The sequence below is a fragment of the Sorex araneus genome, chromosome 2 (assembly GCF_027595985.1).
Source record: "Sorex araneus isolate mSorAra2 chromosome 2, mSorAra2.pri, whole genome shotgun sequence".
Classification (NCBI taxonomy): Eukaryota; Metazoa; Chordata; class Mammalia; order Eulipotyphla; family Soricidae; genus Sorex; species Sorex araneus.
Genome location: NC_073303.1, coordinates 309,237,325 through 309,254,114, shown reverse-complemented (window position 1 = coordinate 309,254,114; position 16,790 = coordinate 309,237,325). Strand labels below are relative to the sequence as shown.

Genomic DNA, 16,790 nt, shown 5'->3' with positions numbered 1-16,790 from the left:
ATTTAAAAATTAAAAACATAATAAACTTTCTGGGGCTGGAGAAATAGTACAGCGGGTAGGGCGTTTGCCTTGCAAGCGGCTGACCCGGGTTCAATTCCCAGTATCCTATATGGTCCTCTGAGCACCTCCAGGGGTGATTCCTGAGTGCAGAACCAGGAGTAACCCCTGTGCATTGGGAAGCTGTGACCCATAAAGCAAATAAAAATAAATAAATAAAAATATAATAAACTTTCATATCATCTGTATGGGCAAAAATGTATATATTTATTCTTTCCTACATCACTTGTTTCAGAGAAAGCTGCAGAACATTTAAAACATTCTGTGGGGCAGGAGAGATGATACAGCAGGTAAGGCACGTGCCTTGCATGCAGACAAACTGTTCAATTCCCACCACATATGTGCCCCAAGTCCAGTCAAGAGTGATTACTAAGCACAGACCCACGAATAGCTCTGAGTACTACCAGGTGTGGCCCAACAGCCAAAATGAAAGAAAAAAAGAAAAAGAAAAACACAGTTTAAATTTCCTTTTTAAATGTTTTCAAGGGTGTCAGACCCAGCTACTCCCAACTTGGTGCTCAGGGGTCACTCCAGGATATGTTCTCTGGAGTCCACACATTGCCAGGGATAGAACCTGGACCTCTTGCATGCAATATATATGCTCCAGCCCTTTAAGATATCTACCCCGTTCTGCAGTTTCACAGAGGGGCTAAAGTGAGAGGAGAGCGTTGTCAAAGCACAGAGCCTACCTGGGCTGGGTCCCTGCCATCCCTTATAACCCTCTGAGCCACACCAGGAGTGATCCCATATCTAGAGCCAGAAGTAAGCCTGGAGCACCACCAGGTGTGGCCCCCAAAACAAAAAACAGCTTTGGTTTTTCTTTTTTCTTTTTCTTTTTTTGCAAAACTGAGGCTCCCACTATTCTGAGTCCAATAAATTCAAAATTCTGAACTATAAGACAAGCAAATAGGGGCTGGAGCAATAGCACAGTGGGTAAGGCGTTTGCCTTGCACGCGGCCAACTCAAGTTTGATTCCCAGCATCCCATATGGTCCCCTGAGCACTGCCAGGAGTAATTCCTGAGTATACAACCAGAAGTAACCCCTGTGCATCACCAGGTGTGACCCAAAAAGAAAAAAAAAAAAAAAAAGACAGGCAAATAGCCATTATACTGAGATAATCTAAAAAAGAAAAAAAAAATGGAGTGGGGGCCAGAGCAATAGTATAGTGGTAGGGTGCTTGCCTTGCACATGGCCAACCTGGGTTTAATCCTCAGCCTCCCATATGTCCCCCAAACCTGCCAGGTTTGTCCCTGAACACAGAGACAAGAATAAGCCCTGAGCAGCACCACTGTGTCCCCTCCTCCGGCCCCCCAAAAATGGAATAAAAAGAGTACTATATTATGAACAGGTAATGTTATATTCAGGGTAAAAGGCAGTTATAGGGATTCAAATGAGACAAAGTAGGATAAGGAAAAAATAAGGACTCTGGGTAATTAAGAGCACAACTCTAAAATAAGATAACCTGCCATGTGAGCCTAGGAAAGTTATTCAGTCTACTTATATGCAAATATAAATAGACTGAATAACTTTTTACACAACTTTTAATACACAACTTTTCTCATATATAAAATGAAGATACTAAATAATATCTATTACATACAGGCGTGGTGAAAAATGAGAAATTAATCCGCAAAAAGCATTTATTCAGTGCTTGGCACAACAGTAATTGTTAAATAAATATTCACTATTACCATTTATTGAGTGTATAGAATATATCGTACACAGTCCTGATGCTTCTTTTAATTTTCATAATAACTAATGAAGTAATTCATCCTCTTTAAGTTAATGAACTAATGAAGCAATAACTAATGAAGTAGTTTAATCCTCTCTAAATTTCCTATCATTCAAGGATGTTATGCCTTTCAACCAAGGCTACATTGCCAATAATGATAAAAAAAACAAAAAAAATTAAATGAAATTCAAACAAAGAGTATATCAGGTTGCAATGCCATGCCCTTTTATGCAATACTATATTGTATCAACTTTTTTTTATTGTAGAGGTACTTCATTTTCTCAATTAAGAGAAGAGCTGCATGGGGAGATCACTCAAAGAACTAAAGTACATGCTTTGGAGGCAGGAGGCCCAGGTTCAATCCTAGAATCACATGGTCCCCAAATACCAAAGCTAGAAGTAGCCCCCAAGCACTGCCAGTTTTGACACACCCACACCACAGCAAACCTTTCTTTAGTTAATTATCCCCTTCATTCAAAGAGTTTGACAATGGATCCAACTGCTTTAGACTCTGAACACTCATCCGGATTTTAATTAATCTCTTTAAAATTCTACAAATCCAAATAGAACTGAATCTCTATTCTGGGCTCAAATGTAAAATAATCCAGAAAAGTCTAGTTATTCTAAATGTATGACAGGGGACACTGTAGTAGCCTCAAAAGTATTTTCACTGGTAATTTTCCTGACATGTCATTTTACAAGCCTTATGCTAATAAATATTAGTCCTCTCAATATAAAGATTAACAAATAACTTTGTTGATTCTTTCAAACACCAACAATTCTGACTGTACTCATGATGTAAATCATTAGATGGAACTATTGCTGTAATAATACATTCACTGGACTAATACCATCCTAAATCTTAGCCTACCCACCACTGTAACTGCAATACCTGTACAGCATGTCGGTCCGAGCCACTGTAGACAGAGATCTGTGGCTGCTGCATTCGAGAGGAGGAAGTGGTAATGGTGGTGGTGGTGGTACTACTGGTTGTTGTCGACACAGAAGATGTTCCAGGGTTTGGTTCAGTATCCATAGCTGTACTGTGGTCCTTAAATCTGGCAGATAACACAAAGGGTTTGAATGAAAATGCTCTAACTTGGGGCTGGAGTGATAGCACAGCGGGTAGGGCATTTGCCTTGCACAGCCAACCCGGGTTCGATTCCCAGCATCCCATGTGGTCCTCTGAGCACCACCAGGAGTAATTCCTGAGTGCAGAGCCAGGAATAACCCCTGTGCATCACCAGGTGTGACCCAAAAAAAAAAAAAAAAAACCAACAACAACAAAACCTCTATCTTATGGACTTTAAAGAACAGCTATTGTATTCCAAAGAAAAAATCATCAGTATTCTAAATTTCTAAGAAAATTCTCACAATATATAGGAAATACACACTCACTGGAAGCACGAGGGAAAATATTTCACAAATACATACCACTTTTAATAGTCAATATATACTAAATTTCTATTCAAATGATTTAATAAATCTAACACATAAAACGACCTAAAATTTGTCCTCTTATTATTAAAAAAAAAGATGAGGGTTTTAAAACCACCATAAAGGGGCCAGAGAGTTTGTCCTGTGGGTAGGATGCTTGCTTTGCATGCAGCCAGCCTGGGTTCAATCCCAAACCCACTAGAAATGATTCCTGAGTGCAGAACTAGGAATAACCCCTGAGCACTGCTGGGCGTAGGGAAAGAAAAGAAAAACAACAGGAGAAATGAGAATTCTAAACTGCCAAGGAAATGTTAAAAAGCAACAAACATAAAAAAAAAAGCAACAAACATCATAATATTTGAGGATGTATCTCAGCACGTGATGTGGCTCATGTGTGAGGCCTTGGATTTAATCTCTACTACTATAAAAAACAATAGCACATCGGGTAGAGCGTTTGCCTTCCTCCCCCCTTCTCGGAGAGCCCTGCAAGCTACCGAGAGTATCCCGCCCACAGGGCAGAGCCTGCCAAGCTACCCATGGTGTATGTGATATGCCAAAAACAGTAACAAGTTTCACAATGGAGACCTCACTGGTGCCCGCTCAAGCAAATCGATGAACAAAGGGATGACAGTGCTATTATAAAAAACAAAACTGAAACAAGATAAAATATTTCTTTTGCTTATATAGCAATTACAAATTAAAGTCAATCTTGCAACAGTGATTCAACAAAAAAAAACACAAAATAAAGCGAATCTTGGTAGCAGAGTTGTGCAGTGGAAGCATGCTGGGCCCAGAAAGCCAATCTTTATACATCAAAATAGGATCCCTAAGGACTTATATTAACTTACTTTTTATTTACTGTATATATTTTGCGTAGAGAAGTTCTTAAGATTGGAGACAGTTCAGAGTATTTAAGCACACACTTTGAGCAATCCCTGAGACAATGAGTAGCTCCTAAGCACTGCCAAAGGTGGGCCAAAAATTAAATAAGTAACCTCAGAAACTAAGTTTATATTTAAAAAAAAAAATTATCAACACTCTGGCTTTTTCCCTAGTCATCAACAATATCCTAAACTTCATCTAATAATGATTATACTCATAAATAAATTACTCTGAGAAAAAAAGAGAAAGATAAAATCTTTTTTTGGGGGGACTGGGAGTGGTGGTGGCCACACCTAGCTGTGTTCAGAGGTTACTCGTGGCTCTGTGCTCCGGAATTACTCCTGGTGGTGCTCAGGGGTACCATATGGGATGCCAGGGACTGACCCTGGGTCAGCTCTGTACCAGGCAAATGCCCTATCACTCCAACCCCCCAAAATCTTTCTTTTTTCCGTCATAAGAATATCTCCATGAAACCTATGGTCTCTGGATGGAAAGACAGCTCAACATGCAGAGGACCAACCCAGCATGGTCCCCTAAAGCACTGCCAGGAGGACCCCAAAGCACAGAACCAGGAGAAGCCCCTGAGTACTAATGGGTATGGCCCTAAACCAAAAGTAATGAAACTAAACTAAAACCCAGGGTCTCCACATGCAAAGCATGCTCTCTTCCACTGGGTCCCAGCCATCTCCAATTCTGAACACTGCATAATTATGTCATTCTCCTCATGGACATTTTTTCACTAGACTTTGATTATTTTTCCCTCCAATATGAAATCACTGCAGTTGTGTGACATTCCACTAGACAACTGTATTTGAATAAATTTAAACAACACTTTTTCTTTACTCCGGGAGTTGGGGGGCCCAATCCCAGTCAGGAGGCTTTCTCCAGACAGGATTCCACCCAGGCAATGGCAGGTACAACCACTTGTGACATATCCCAGCCCAACAAGATTCTTTAAAGCCAACTCTAAGGACTTCCGTGTTCTGGGAAACCAGAACTAGAGTTCCTCTGTGTGAGGTCTGAAATGCACAGTGCAGAAAGGCACACTTGAGGAATATACTGGTTTTTTTCTGCTTTTGCCCTTCTTTTCTTCATGCAAACAAAACCTGGCCCACCTCACATGAGCTGCGACAAGAGTGTAACAAGAACACTTTCCTTCTTCACACGAAACAAAGGAATGTGGTGCTGATCCTCTTTGCATACCCTATTCCCATATGGTGTCCTTTAATGTACAAACTTTCTTTGTTCTTTGTATCACTTAATGAAAATAGTATTTATACTTCTTCCAGGAACCAAATGAAAAAAAAAAAAGAGAGAGAGAGAGCAACCTGAGTAAAAGTGAAAGGAAAACGGAGAAAGCTGACCCTTCGCTCACTAACTTTTCTGATTAATGAGTGACTCGTGCATCTTTATGAATCTGATTGTTGTTAATTGTTCTCCAACTGCCTTCCTATCACCAAATCACGCCCCGTCCTGTCGGGCAGCACCTCTACAGGTGCAGGGGTCCACAGGGGGGCTGGGAACCTCCCCGCCGCCTGTGGCAACACTTGCGACCCACTTACTGCCAAACGCCAGTACAGACGCCGCCGCCTGGAGGGTGGGATTCCGCTCGCCGGGCCTCGGACAGCCCCTACGGGAAGCGGGTCGGGGACCGAAACTGCTCCGAGAATCCGAGCGCCGCGGACGCGTGGCAGGGGCCGCACCGCTGCATTACACTCCGAGACCTGGCACAAAAGAACGATTTTGGGAACTGAGCTGCCGGGCCGAGTCTGCAGCCCGCGGGGCCTCGCCGGGACGCCCCCGCCAGCGCGGCGAACCGAGCCCCCCAGCACCCGCCCCGGGCGCGGGCGCTCCGGGGCGGCCCCGCGGCGCCGGCGAGCGCGGCGGGGGCCGGCGTCCCCTCGCGGGGGGTTCCCGGCCCGGGCAGCCCCGCGGGCCCGCGTCGGGGAAGCCGGGAGGGGCCGCCCCGGGCTCGGCGCCTCCGCCCGGGCGCGGGGCGGGCGAGGGGGCGCGGAGCAGGCCCCGTGGGGCCCGCCGCCCGGCCCAGGCTCCGCGACCTGCCCGCGGCGCCCCCCTGCAGGGCCGACAGCGCCGGCGGCGCCCCGCGACACCCAGCTCCGCGACGACCCCCGGGGCTGACCCCCGGCGCGGCGCCCGCGGACGCCGCTCCCGCCGGGAAGTAACTGCACCTTCCACGCGCGGCCCCCGCCCCCGCCCCGCCACCCGCGCCGCGGCCTCCTCCGCGACCCAGAAGTCGCGGGGTCACCCTCTCCCGGCGCTGCCCGCCCGAGAGCCCCGAGAGCTGTCCCGGGGGGGACGTGTCGCTGCCCCTCCTCGCCCCCCGGCTCCGACATCAGTCACCAGCAAGTCACTCACTCCGCTTCCGCCATCTTCTCTCCTCCATCACTAACGCAGGCTGCGCATGCGCCCCCGCGGCGGCCTGAGGGGCGGGGTCGGCGCGGCCGGAGCCCCCGAGGTCACGTGAGGTCCTAGAGCCTCCGGCTCGCGGGCGGTGCTGCTGACCAGCTCTCCCCAATTGGGATCCAGGATGCTGGGGTCGGCCCAGGGCCTCCTTCCCCTTGGGGAGGGCGTGTGTAGCCGAGACGTGCAGTGTTCTGCCTAGACCGTTACACGGTGAACTTGAATTCCATGTAAATATACTAAAGTTTAGACAAACGCAAGAGTGCGATCAGGGAAAATGCCACGAGTATTGACTGAGGCCGCAAAGGGAAGTGAAATGCCAGGGCTTGTTATCTAGACCCCCTTGGGGTTGGGGTGTCCGAATGAGCAATTCTTCTCAGCGATCCCTCTTGGGCTCAAAGGGTTTGGGGAAGTCTTTGGGGTGGACAATGAAGGAATCGTCGGATTCTTACACTAACTACAACTACCCTACACACTGCCCTACAACTGCCACTCTCAATTCTTAATTTACTTAATTTACTTAAATTACTTAATTTATCTTAATTTACTGAGTTAAGATTGCAAACTCGAATGCCACGGGGAACAAGCAGGAATAGTCAGTTTGCTGATAAGAACTGCTATGTAAATGAAAACTTCCTCTGAAGCAGGACAAGACAAACATACAAAGGTGAGTAAAGCAGGTTTCTTTCTACCGAGAAGCGTTACCCTGGAGAGCAGACTAGCCTTGATGGAAGTTCATGTGGTATAAGGTGTTATGGAATGATAGCGGAGAAACTGACTGAAAACAAAACTAACTCCTAGAATCGGTGAAAACTAAGGTAGTTACTGGAGGGAGAGACAAGAAATGAGAGAAATGAATAGAAGAGGGAGGGGAATGAGGGGTAGCACTGGAATTTGGGGATGGAAATGGTGACAGTTACACAGAGAGATGTGAAGGTAAATCCCAGACATCCATGACATTGTAAAATAATGATAAATTGGTGAGAAAAAAATTAAGTGTTCTGATGCAGAACTATTAAACATGTTTTTATTGCCCTTCACCTCACCGCTCCTCCAAAGCATACTGGCCACAAAGGCTGTGTTCTTTTTTGCATGTTTTTGTTCATTTGGCAGGGGGGTCCTTTGCATCAATGCTCAGGGTTTACACCTGGCTCTGCCCTGGAGAGGCTCAGGGGCCATATGAAGTGCTGGGGACCAAACCCACAAGCACCCCTGCCCTTTATACTATCTTTGCAGTCCACTTTTTGGATTTTTTTTTAAGCAAGAACCACATTTTTATGCTAAATGTCACCTCCCATTCATTGCTGGCGTGGACATCGTAGTTCTGATTGTGATGAGGTGACCCATAGTTAGCAGGAAATTGTGGGGAGGAGAGCTGCTAAAGGATAGCTGGGAAGCAGGACAAGACACTCCAAGGAGGTAGGGACAAGATGCCCAGAGAAAACACGAGTCCAGCCTCGGTAGCTATCACACATTGCTCTCTTCAGCTGCCAAGTAGAAAATTCTTTGACTGTCCAAGGCTGACCTCAAGGATCTGGCTCCTATACTGTAGTTGTGCTTGCTTGCTTTAGCTAATGAAAAAGTCAATTGAGGTAGCCAAGCAGAATGTGATAAGAAATGTTTCAAACTTTGCCTGGACTTAGGTTCTAGACCCTTGCTCTTGGGTTCCACAGCCCCTGCAGACAAATAAAGGCTCTTCAATTCAGCAAATGAGCGTTTGCGACTTCTTGGATAATCTCTCGGAGCATAACACGATGACCAGGAGTTGTCCACATTCCTGGCTATGGTGCTTGTGCATTCAGCTGGGAGGTGTGGAGGGAGCCAGGTGGAAAGCCACTGACCGGGTTGTGAGATACAGCTGTTTTTATTACTTTCATTGCGGTGGTTGCTTGCTCCTGCTTGCTGGATCTCACGTCCTTATTTGAGCCACACAAGTCATGATTATGGTACTCACTGGTGCCTGCTGTCATACCCAGGCCTGTGCTCACCCAAGGTCATACTTCCTGATCCTGGTTGGTGCTCATGGGGGAGATAGGGTGGCACCTCTTTTTGCCAGGCTTATACACACCTGTCTGTGGTGCAGCCAGAAATCTTTACAGGTGTCAGGGACCACAGACTCCAGTCCCGTCAGGCTCCAGTAGCGGAATCACACCAAGGTTTGAACTTCACAAGTTGTGAACATCACAAGGCTTGAACTTGTGACCACACATACTTTCGAGATAGGCACTCCAAGCCCCTGCGCTATTCCTCCAGGCCCGTTAGGCATTTCGTGAGAAAGCAGATGTTAACTAATTTTACAAACTCAGTAATTAAGTATTGATATAAGTTCATCCCTGTAATCCCACCAACAGCCAACATCCAGATACTTAAAACCAAGCTTCCGGAAGAGAAAGTCACAGAGAGTCTCTTGCTCCCATGCCTGGCTGTCTTCCCCGGGACCCCTCAGAGGGGGTTGGCTCCAGCTTCGCTCCCCACCCCGAGCAGAGCTCCCTCAGTCAAAGACCTCTGGAGCCTTAGCCACAGCCATGCTCAAGGCCCCAATCCACACATTCCGACGAGCCTCACGCAGAGGAACCCAAGTGTGTGGGACCCAGGGCTGAGACTTCCAAGCCTGCTCAGATCAGGACTGGGACTCTTCGGCCCAGATTTCCCATTTTCCAGTAGCTAGGCAGTCACACCCAGGGACTGCCCCCAGTGCCGTGTACTCCCAACAATGGCCAACATCCAGAGACTATAGAACCAAGCTCCCGGAAAAGATCTTATAGCCTACTTCTCCCTCTGGGAGAGCCTGGCAAGCTACCGAGAGTTTCCTGCCCACATGAGAGAGCCTCACAAACTCCCCATGGTGTATTCATATGCCAAAACCAGTAACAAGCCGGGTCTCATTCCCCTGACCCTGAAAGAGCCTCCAATGCGGCATCGTTGGGAAGGACGAGCAAAGAGAGGCTTCTAAAATCTCAGGGCTAGGACGAATGGATATGTTTCTGAGACCACTCGAGAAATTCAATGATCAACGGGATGATGATGATGATGATGATGATGATGATGATGATGATGATAAGTCCATCCTAAAGTGCAATATGGACTAATGGAAAGTATTGTCTTAGAAATTCTTTTTTTGTTTGTTTTGTTTTGTTTTGTTTTGGGGTCACACCCGGCAATGCACAGGGGTTACTCCTGGCTCTGCACTCAGGAATTACTCCTGGCAGTGCTCAGGGGACCATATGGGATGCTAGGAATCGAACTTGGGTCAGCCTCGTGCAAGGCAAATGCCCTACCCGCTGTGCTATTGCTCCAGCCCAGAAATTCTTTGTTATAGAGGCTGAGAGATAGATAACACACCCAATAGAACATCAGAACATCACTCAGGTTTGATCCTGGATATCCCAGGGAGTCCCATCCCCAAGCACCACAGCAGTGATTCCTGAGGGCAGAACCAAGAATAACCCCAGACTATTGCTGGATATGACCCAAAGACTACAAAAATAAAATAAATGTTTTAGATCCTGTGATCCATAAATTTCCAAAGGGAGAAAGGGGAACATTTCCTATATTTTCTAAATTTTCCCTTTACTTTTTTCACTCTTCTGATTACGTTGTATCTTCACAGTATTTTCCAATCTGAGAACAGTGCCCTTCTTACTACTCATAGGAGAATTCACTGAGAAAGTCCCTTATGAAAAGTCCCTACTTACAAATGAAATATTAGTGCTTTTTCTTTCTTTCCTGACATGTCATTGCCATTCAACTCTCAAGAACCAACTGTTCATTTAGTGTTGCTAAAATTTTTATTTAAGAAAAGCAAAAGTGAAGACAGCATAGTCCTAAGCCTGAAGATGAAAATGCATCACTCAAAGGGATATTTGGAATAAATAGTAAAAGATTTCTCTTTCCAATTCTCTTCCCATTGAACATCTAAGATCTATATTGTAACCTTAGGCAGAGGAGATAGCTGAAAGGATTGGCGCAGATATTTTGCATGTGAGAAATCCAGGTTTGTCCTCAGCATCACCAGGAGCAGTCCGTGAGCAATCAGTCAGGAGCCCCTGAACACCATGGAAGACAGCTCTCAAACAAACCCCAAAAGGTCAGCCCTTGGGAGCTAGAATACAGCTCAGCAGCAGAACACCGGCCTTGCCTATATAAGGCCCTAAATGCAATCTGCAGTATCACAAATAAATAAACAAATAAACCCAAACATGTAAGGTAAATTGGACTGGCATTGCTTTTTTAGAAATGGAGTGTTGGGGTTGGCCACACTGGACAGTGCTGAGAGGAGGTCTTAGCTCTGTGCTCAAGGTCAGCTCCCTGCAGTGTCCGAGAGACCCATGTGATGCAGTGACTCAAACCAGATCAGTCACATGCAAGGCAAATGCCTTGACATCAGTACTATCTTTCTGGTCCTAAAAATATTTTAAAACTCAGTGTTTAGTATGACAATAGTTGACTCCCTTATAGCCGTTTACTAGGTGCAAAGGATTTCTGTGAATGTATTTGATCTTCATAACTCTGTCATAGAGTTAATCATCATTCCCATTCACCTAAGTTTGGTGTCAAAACAAGTTCTTCATTTGCCTAGAGTTGCTCCATAAATGTTATTTGTATACCTAACGTTCAATAGATTTCTGTTGTTCTTCTTTGGCAGTGCCAGGAATGGAACCCAGGGCCTCATATATGCAAGGCAAATGCTGTCACTCTGTGCCACATTCCTAGTCCCTAGCTCAATAGTTTTTAAATGTTGAGAGAATGGAAGCTAGAATATTTGAAGAGATAAGGCATAAAAATTCTAACATATACTGTACATTGGAAAAAATACAAACTATAGAACTTTCTCTTCCCTAAATATAATATTCCAAAACTAATCACTTGGTTGTTGAAACAGGCTAGGTCATGGAACCGGCAACGTGGTGCTGATCCTCTCTGGATGCAACGTTATGCCCAAACAGGCATCATGAGGAACCTTGGTGATGCACAGCCATGCTTTGGGTGGGCCACACTGGACAGTGTTCCACCAAAGAATCAAAGTGATAGCCACCCTGGGCAAGAGGAAATTGAACAACAATCAAAAAAAAAATCAAACCTTTTGTGAAAGCTTGTAACTACGAACATCTCAGACCCACAAAGTACCCCGTGGTTATGTCCTTGAACAAAATTGTTATTGGCAAAGATGGCTTCAGAGAGCTGTTTTGGAGAGGGCCAGAGTATACCTGATGCTCAGGGCTTGCTCTTGTCTCTGTGCTATAGGATCACAGAAAGATCCTGGAAGGGCTCAGGGAACATTATGTGGTGCCAGGGTTCCATCCTATGTCAGCCAAGTGCCAGGCAAGCATCTTACAAGCTGTACTATCTCTTCAGTCCCCATGACCCTACTCTTAAACACAAGACTCTTTTTTCCCCTTTTTTAAATTAAACACAAGACTCTTGAGAGACACAGTCTACAGAACAGGTGGTTCTTCAAGAAGTTGCAATTGTAGATGTTTTGTCTCTGTGTAAATTAGACAAAGAGAAGGGGCAGTAAAGATAGCTTACAGGGCTGGAGTGCATGCTTTGCATGTAAGAGACTCAGGTACGGTCCCCAGCACTGCCAGAAACAACCCCTAAGCACTGCCAGCTGTGACCCAAATGCCACCTCCCCCCAACGCAAAGAGAACAAAACTCATATTAAACAGAAGCAAATCATATTAAAACTGAAAAGACAATGGTGTCTCCAATTATTTTTACCTCTCACCTACTCTTACTATATCAATATGTTTTAGATGTCTACTTTTCATTCTGTCTTCCCTTGTTCATCTGAGGTATGGGCGCACCACACAGCCTTCTGATCTCTCCAGATTCTGAGTAGCAGAAACAGGGTGTAATCAAGCTGGGCAGAACTTTCGGCACCGTGTGGCCTATGATGAGGAAGAATCAGTTATATGAACTCTGATCTCCTCTGCCCCCAGCCTAGAAGGTTTTGTTTTGTTTCATACCATGTAGCTACACAATAGACATGTTAATATGCTATAATTTTTCAGTTTTATTGATTTTCTTTTACACAATGCAGAGGATCAAACACAGGTCCTCACTTTACCACCAAGCCATATCCCAGTTCCTTTATTGGCTATTATGCTAGCGTCTGCTTAGTCGTTTGTCATTTTATAAAATGTATGAATGTGGCCAGAGAGAGAGAGTAAAATGGGTCAGATGTTTGCTTTGCATATGGCTGACCTGGGTTCACCCCCGCATCTTATACGATGCCCTGAGCACTGCCAGAAAAAATTCCTGAATGACAGAAGTCACCCCTGAACATCACCAGGTGTGGCCTAAAAACAAAACAAACTTATGTAACATTTAAATTTGACAAAGTAGGACGAGCAATAGCACAGTAGGTCGGGTGATTGCCTTGAGGGCAATTTACTCAGGTTCGATCCTTGGCATCCCACATGGTTCCCCGGGCACCACCAGGAGTGATTCCTGAGTGTAGAGCCAATAATAACCCCTTAGCACCGCTGAGTGTGGCCAAAAAACAAACAAAAAAAGATAAACGAGGCTGGAGAGACCGTGCAAAGGGTTGGAATACTTGCTTTGCATGCAGAAGGCCCTGGTTCCATCCCAGGCACCACAGAACCTCTGAGCACAGCCAGGTGTGATCCCTGAACACCAAGCATGAAGTAAACCCTAAGCTCCCTCAGGTGTAACCCAAAACCAAACAGAAAACTAAATCATAACTTCAGTTCTGGCCATTTTCCATGAATTAATTCAATGCATTAGAGATTATGAACCTTCATATTTATTTACTACTCCTATCAACTTACAGGTTATAAGCATTGGTTTTATTTGCTGCTATCATCCTTGTTTTTAAAATTTAAGTACTCATGGGTTAGAGAGATACTACAGCAGAGGGGAGTTTGCTTTCACACAGCTGACCCAGGTTCAATCCTTTGCACTTCATTTGGGTTGCCCGAGCCCTGCTAAGAGTGATCCCTGAGCACTGAGACAGCTGTAAGCCCTGAACACTGCTGTATGTGGCCCAAATATTTTTTAAAAGAGGAAAAAATGTAAGTGCACAATAAATATCAATAAAACAAATTGAGTTTCTTAGTTACCATAAAATCATTATTGACGATAGCAGTTAGGAAAGAAAAAGATATTAAGGGCATTCATATAGGAATGGAGAAGTCAAGCTCTCACTATTTGCAGATGACATGATACTATACTTAGAGAACCTGAAAGTCACCACCAAAAATCTTCTAAAAACTATAGATTTGTATTGAAGAGTTGCAGGCTACAAAATCAATACCCCAAAGTCCCTGGCTTTCCTATATGCAAATAATAAAAGAGAAGAAAGTGATATTAGAAAAACAATCCCATTCACAATTGTGCTGCAGGAAATCTAATACCTCAGAATCGCTTTGAACTAAGGAGGTAGGGGCTGGAACGATAGCACAGTGGGTAGGTTATTTGCCTTGCACGCAGCTGACCTGGGTTCAATTCCCAGCACCCCATATGGTTTCCCAAGCACCACCAGAAGTAACTCCTGAGCGCATGAGCCAGGAGTAACCCCTATGCAACACCAGTGTGACCCAAAAAGCAAAAAAAAAAAAAAAAAAGAAACTAAGGAGGTAAAGGACCTGTACAAAGAAAACTACAAAAGCTACAAAACTTCAAGAAATAAAAGAGGAGACAAGGAAATGAAAACTCCCCTGCTCATGGATTGTGACAATTAACATTGTCAAAATGGCAGTACTTCCCAAAGCATTATACAGATTCTATGAGGTCCGTATAAAGATACCCATGACATTTTTCAAAGAAATATATCAAACACTCCTGAAATTCATATGGAACAATAAATCCCCACGAATAGCTAAAGCAATCCTTGGGGGAAAGAAGATGGGAGACATCACCTTCTCCAACTTCAAGCTGTCCTACAAAGTGGTCGTAATTAAAACAGCATGGTATTAGAGTAAAGACATACCTGCAGGCCAATTGGATAGAGTTGAACATTCTGGCATCGACCCTCAAATATATGATCACCTAACCTTTGATAAAAGAGCAAGAAATATGAAGTGGAATGGAGCAAGAAAAGCCTCTTCAACGAATGGTGCTGGGAAAACTGGACAGCTACATGCAAAGAAATGAACTCTGACCTTTATCTAACACCATGTACAAAAGTTAGATCAAAATGGATTTAAGAGGGGTTGGAGCAATAGTACAGCAGGAAGGGCACTTACCTTGCACGTGAACAACCCAGGTTTGATCCCCGGCATCCTATATGGTTCCCTGAGCACTACCAGGAGTAACCCCTTAGCATCGCCAGATGTGACCCAAAAAGTAAAAAAATAAATAAATAAGGATTAAAGACCTAAACATCAGACCTGAATACATAAGGTATGTGGAAGAAAACATAGGGAAAATCCTCCATGACATTGAAGCTAAAAGCATCTTCAAAGAAGAAACACCATTGACCTAGCAAATGGAAGCAGAGAATAATAAATAGAACTACATTAAACTTATAAGCTTCTTGGGAGCCGGAGCGATAGCACAACAGGTAGGGTGTTTGCCTTGCACGCGGCCGACCCGAGTTCAATCCCCGGCATCCCATATGGTCCCCCAAGCACCGCCAGGAGTAATTCCTGAGTGCAAAGCCAGGAGTAACCCCTGAGCATCGCTGGGTGTGACCCAAAAAGCAAAAAAAAAAAAAAAAAAAAGTTAAAAAAATAAAAATAAATAAACTTATAAGCTTCTTCACCTCAAAAGAAACAGTGACCAAGGTACAAAGACAGCCCATAAATCTATTCACCCAATACCCATCCAATAAGGGCATACTGGTAGAACTTCACAAGCAAAAAACATCCATCCCCATTTAAAAAATGGGGAGATGAAATTAACAGAAACTTCCCTGAAGAAAAAATTCAAATGGCCAAAAGGCACATGAAAGCACTCTACATCACTAATTATTAGGGAGATGCGAATCAAAACAACAATGAGATCTCATCTCACGCCACAGAGACTGGCACACATCCAAATGAACAAGACCAACCAGTGCTGGCATGGATGCAGGGAGAAAGGGACCCTCATTCATTGCTGGTAAAAATGCCGGCTGGCCCTATCTTTTTTGGAAAACAATATGGACACTCCCCAAAAAACTAGAAATTGAGCTCCCATTTGACCCAGCAATACCATTTCTGGGGATATACTCTGAGGTCCAAAAATAGCAGAACACCTGCACTTCTATGTTCATGAAAGCACTATTTACAGTAGCCAGAATCTGGAAACAACCTTAGTGCTCAAGAACAGACAACTGGATAAAGAAATTATGGTACATCTACACAATGGAATATTACACAGCTGTTAGGAAAAATGAGGTCATGAAATTTGCTTATAAATTGATGGACTTGGAGATGATCATGCTGAGTGAAATGAGTCAGAAGGAGCATGGCATATATAGAATGACTGCATTAATTTTGGGGATAAAAAAAGTATGAAACTAATATCCAAGGCCTGAGAAAATGGGCCAGGAGGACTGGTTAAGAGAAGGGTCCATTATGACATTAGTTGGAAATGAACACTCTGAACAAGAACTGAGTGTTGAAAGTAGTACATGATACCCTTTCAGCATCTATATTGTAAATCATAATAATGCCTATAATTAGAGAGAGAGAGAGAGAGAGAGAGAGAGAGAGAGAGAGAGGAGAGGGGGAGAGGTGCCTGCCATAGAGAAAGGCAGGAGTGAGGGGGTGGTTGGGGGTGTGAAATGGAAACTGGGATACTGGTGCTGATAAATTACACTGATGGAGGGATGGGTGCTGGAACATTGTCTGACTGAAACCCAATCATGAATAGCTTTGTAATGCTCTATGTCACAGTGATTCAATAAAATTTAAAAAAAAATCATTGTTGAAGTTAATTAAAAAAATAAAATAATGTACCATAAAGGTAAAACATAGAAAATGTTCATTTACCTTTGCTGTCATTATTTTCATTTTTGCTGCATATTATTATCTTTATAGTGAAGGAAACAAGGAGGCAAGTCTGGAAGCTAGGAGGGAACCTGGTGGAGGGAAGTCGACACTGGTGGTAGTATTGGTGTCAGACACTGTTTGCCTGAAATTCTATTATGAATAACTTTATAAATTAAGGTGTCTGACAATAATAAGTTAAAAATAAAATAAAGGAAAGAAAGCAAGGGCTGCTTGTATACTTCCCTTGCCTATGAAGGCTCTAGGTTCAATACTGGCGAAGAAGAAAGAGGAGGAAGAGGAGGAGAGGAAAGGGGAGGAG

At 44.2% G+C, this 16,790-nt stretch overlaps 1 protein-coding gene across 2 annotated transcripts in view; it reads right to left on the bottom strand.

The window, feature by feature from the left end:
• Window positions 1-6,539, bottom strand: part of PHC3 (polyhomeotic homolog 3) — a 99,897-nt gene extending 93,358 nt beyond the window's left edge. For both annotated transcript variants that reach the window (XM_055125715.1, XM_055125716.1), the window contains exons 1-3: window positions 6,486-6,539; window positions 5,672-5,833; window positions 2,683-2,848 (exon numbers count right to left, since the gene is read on the bottom strand). In XM_055125715.1, coding sequence (XP_054981690.1) covers window positions 2,683-2,826 — 144 coding nt within the window. In that variant the 5' untranslated portion in view covers window positions 2,827-2,848; window positions 5,672-5,833; window positions 6,486-6,539. The remainder of the gene's footprint in view (window positions 1-2,682; window positions 2,849-5,671; window positions 5,834-6,485) is intronic.
• Window positions 6,540-16,790: the final 10,251 nt, after the last annotated feature.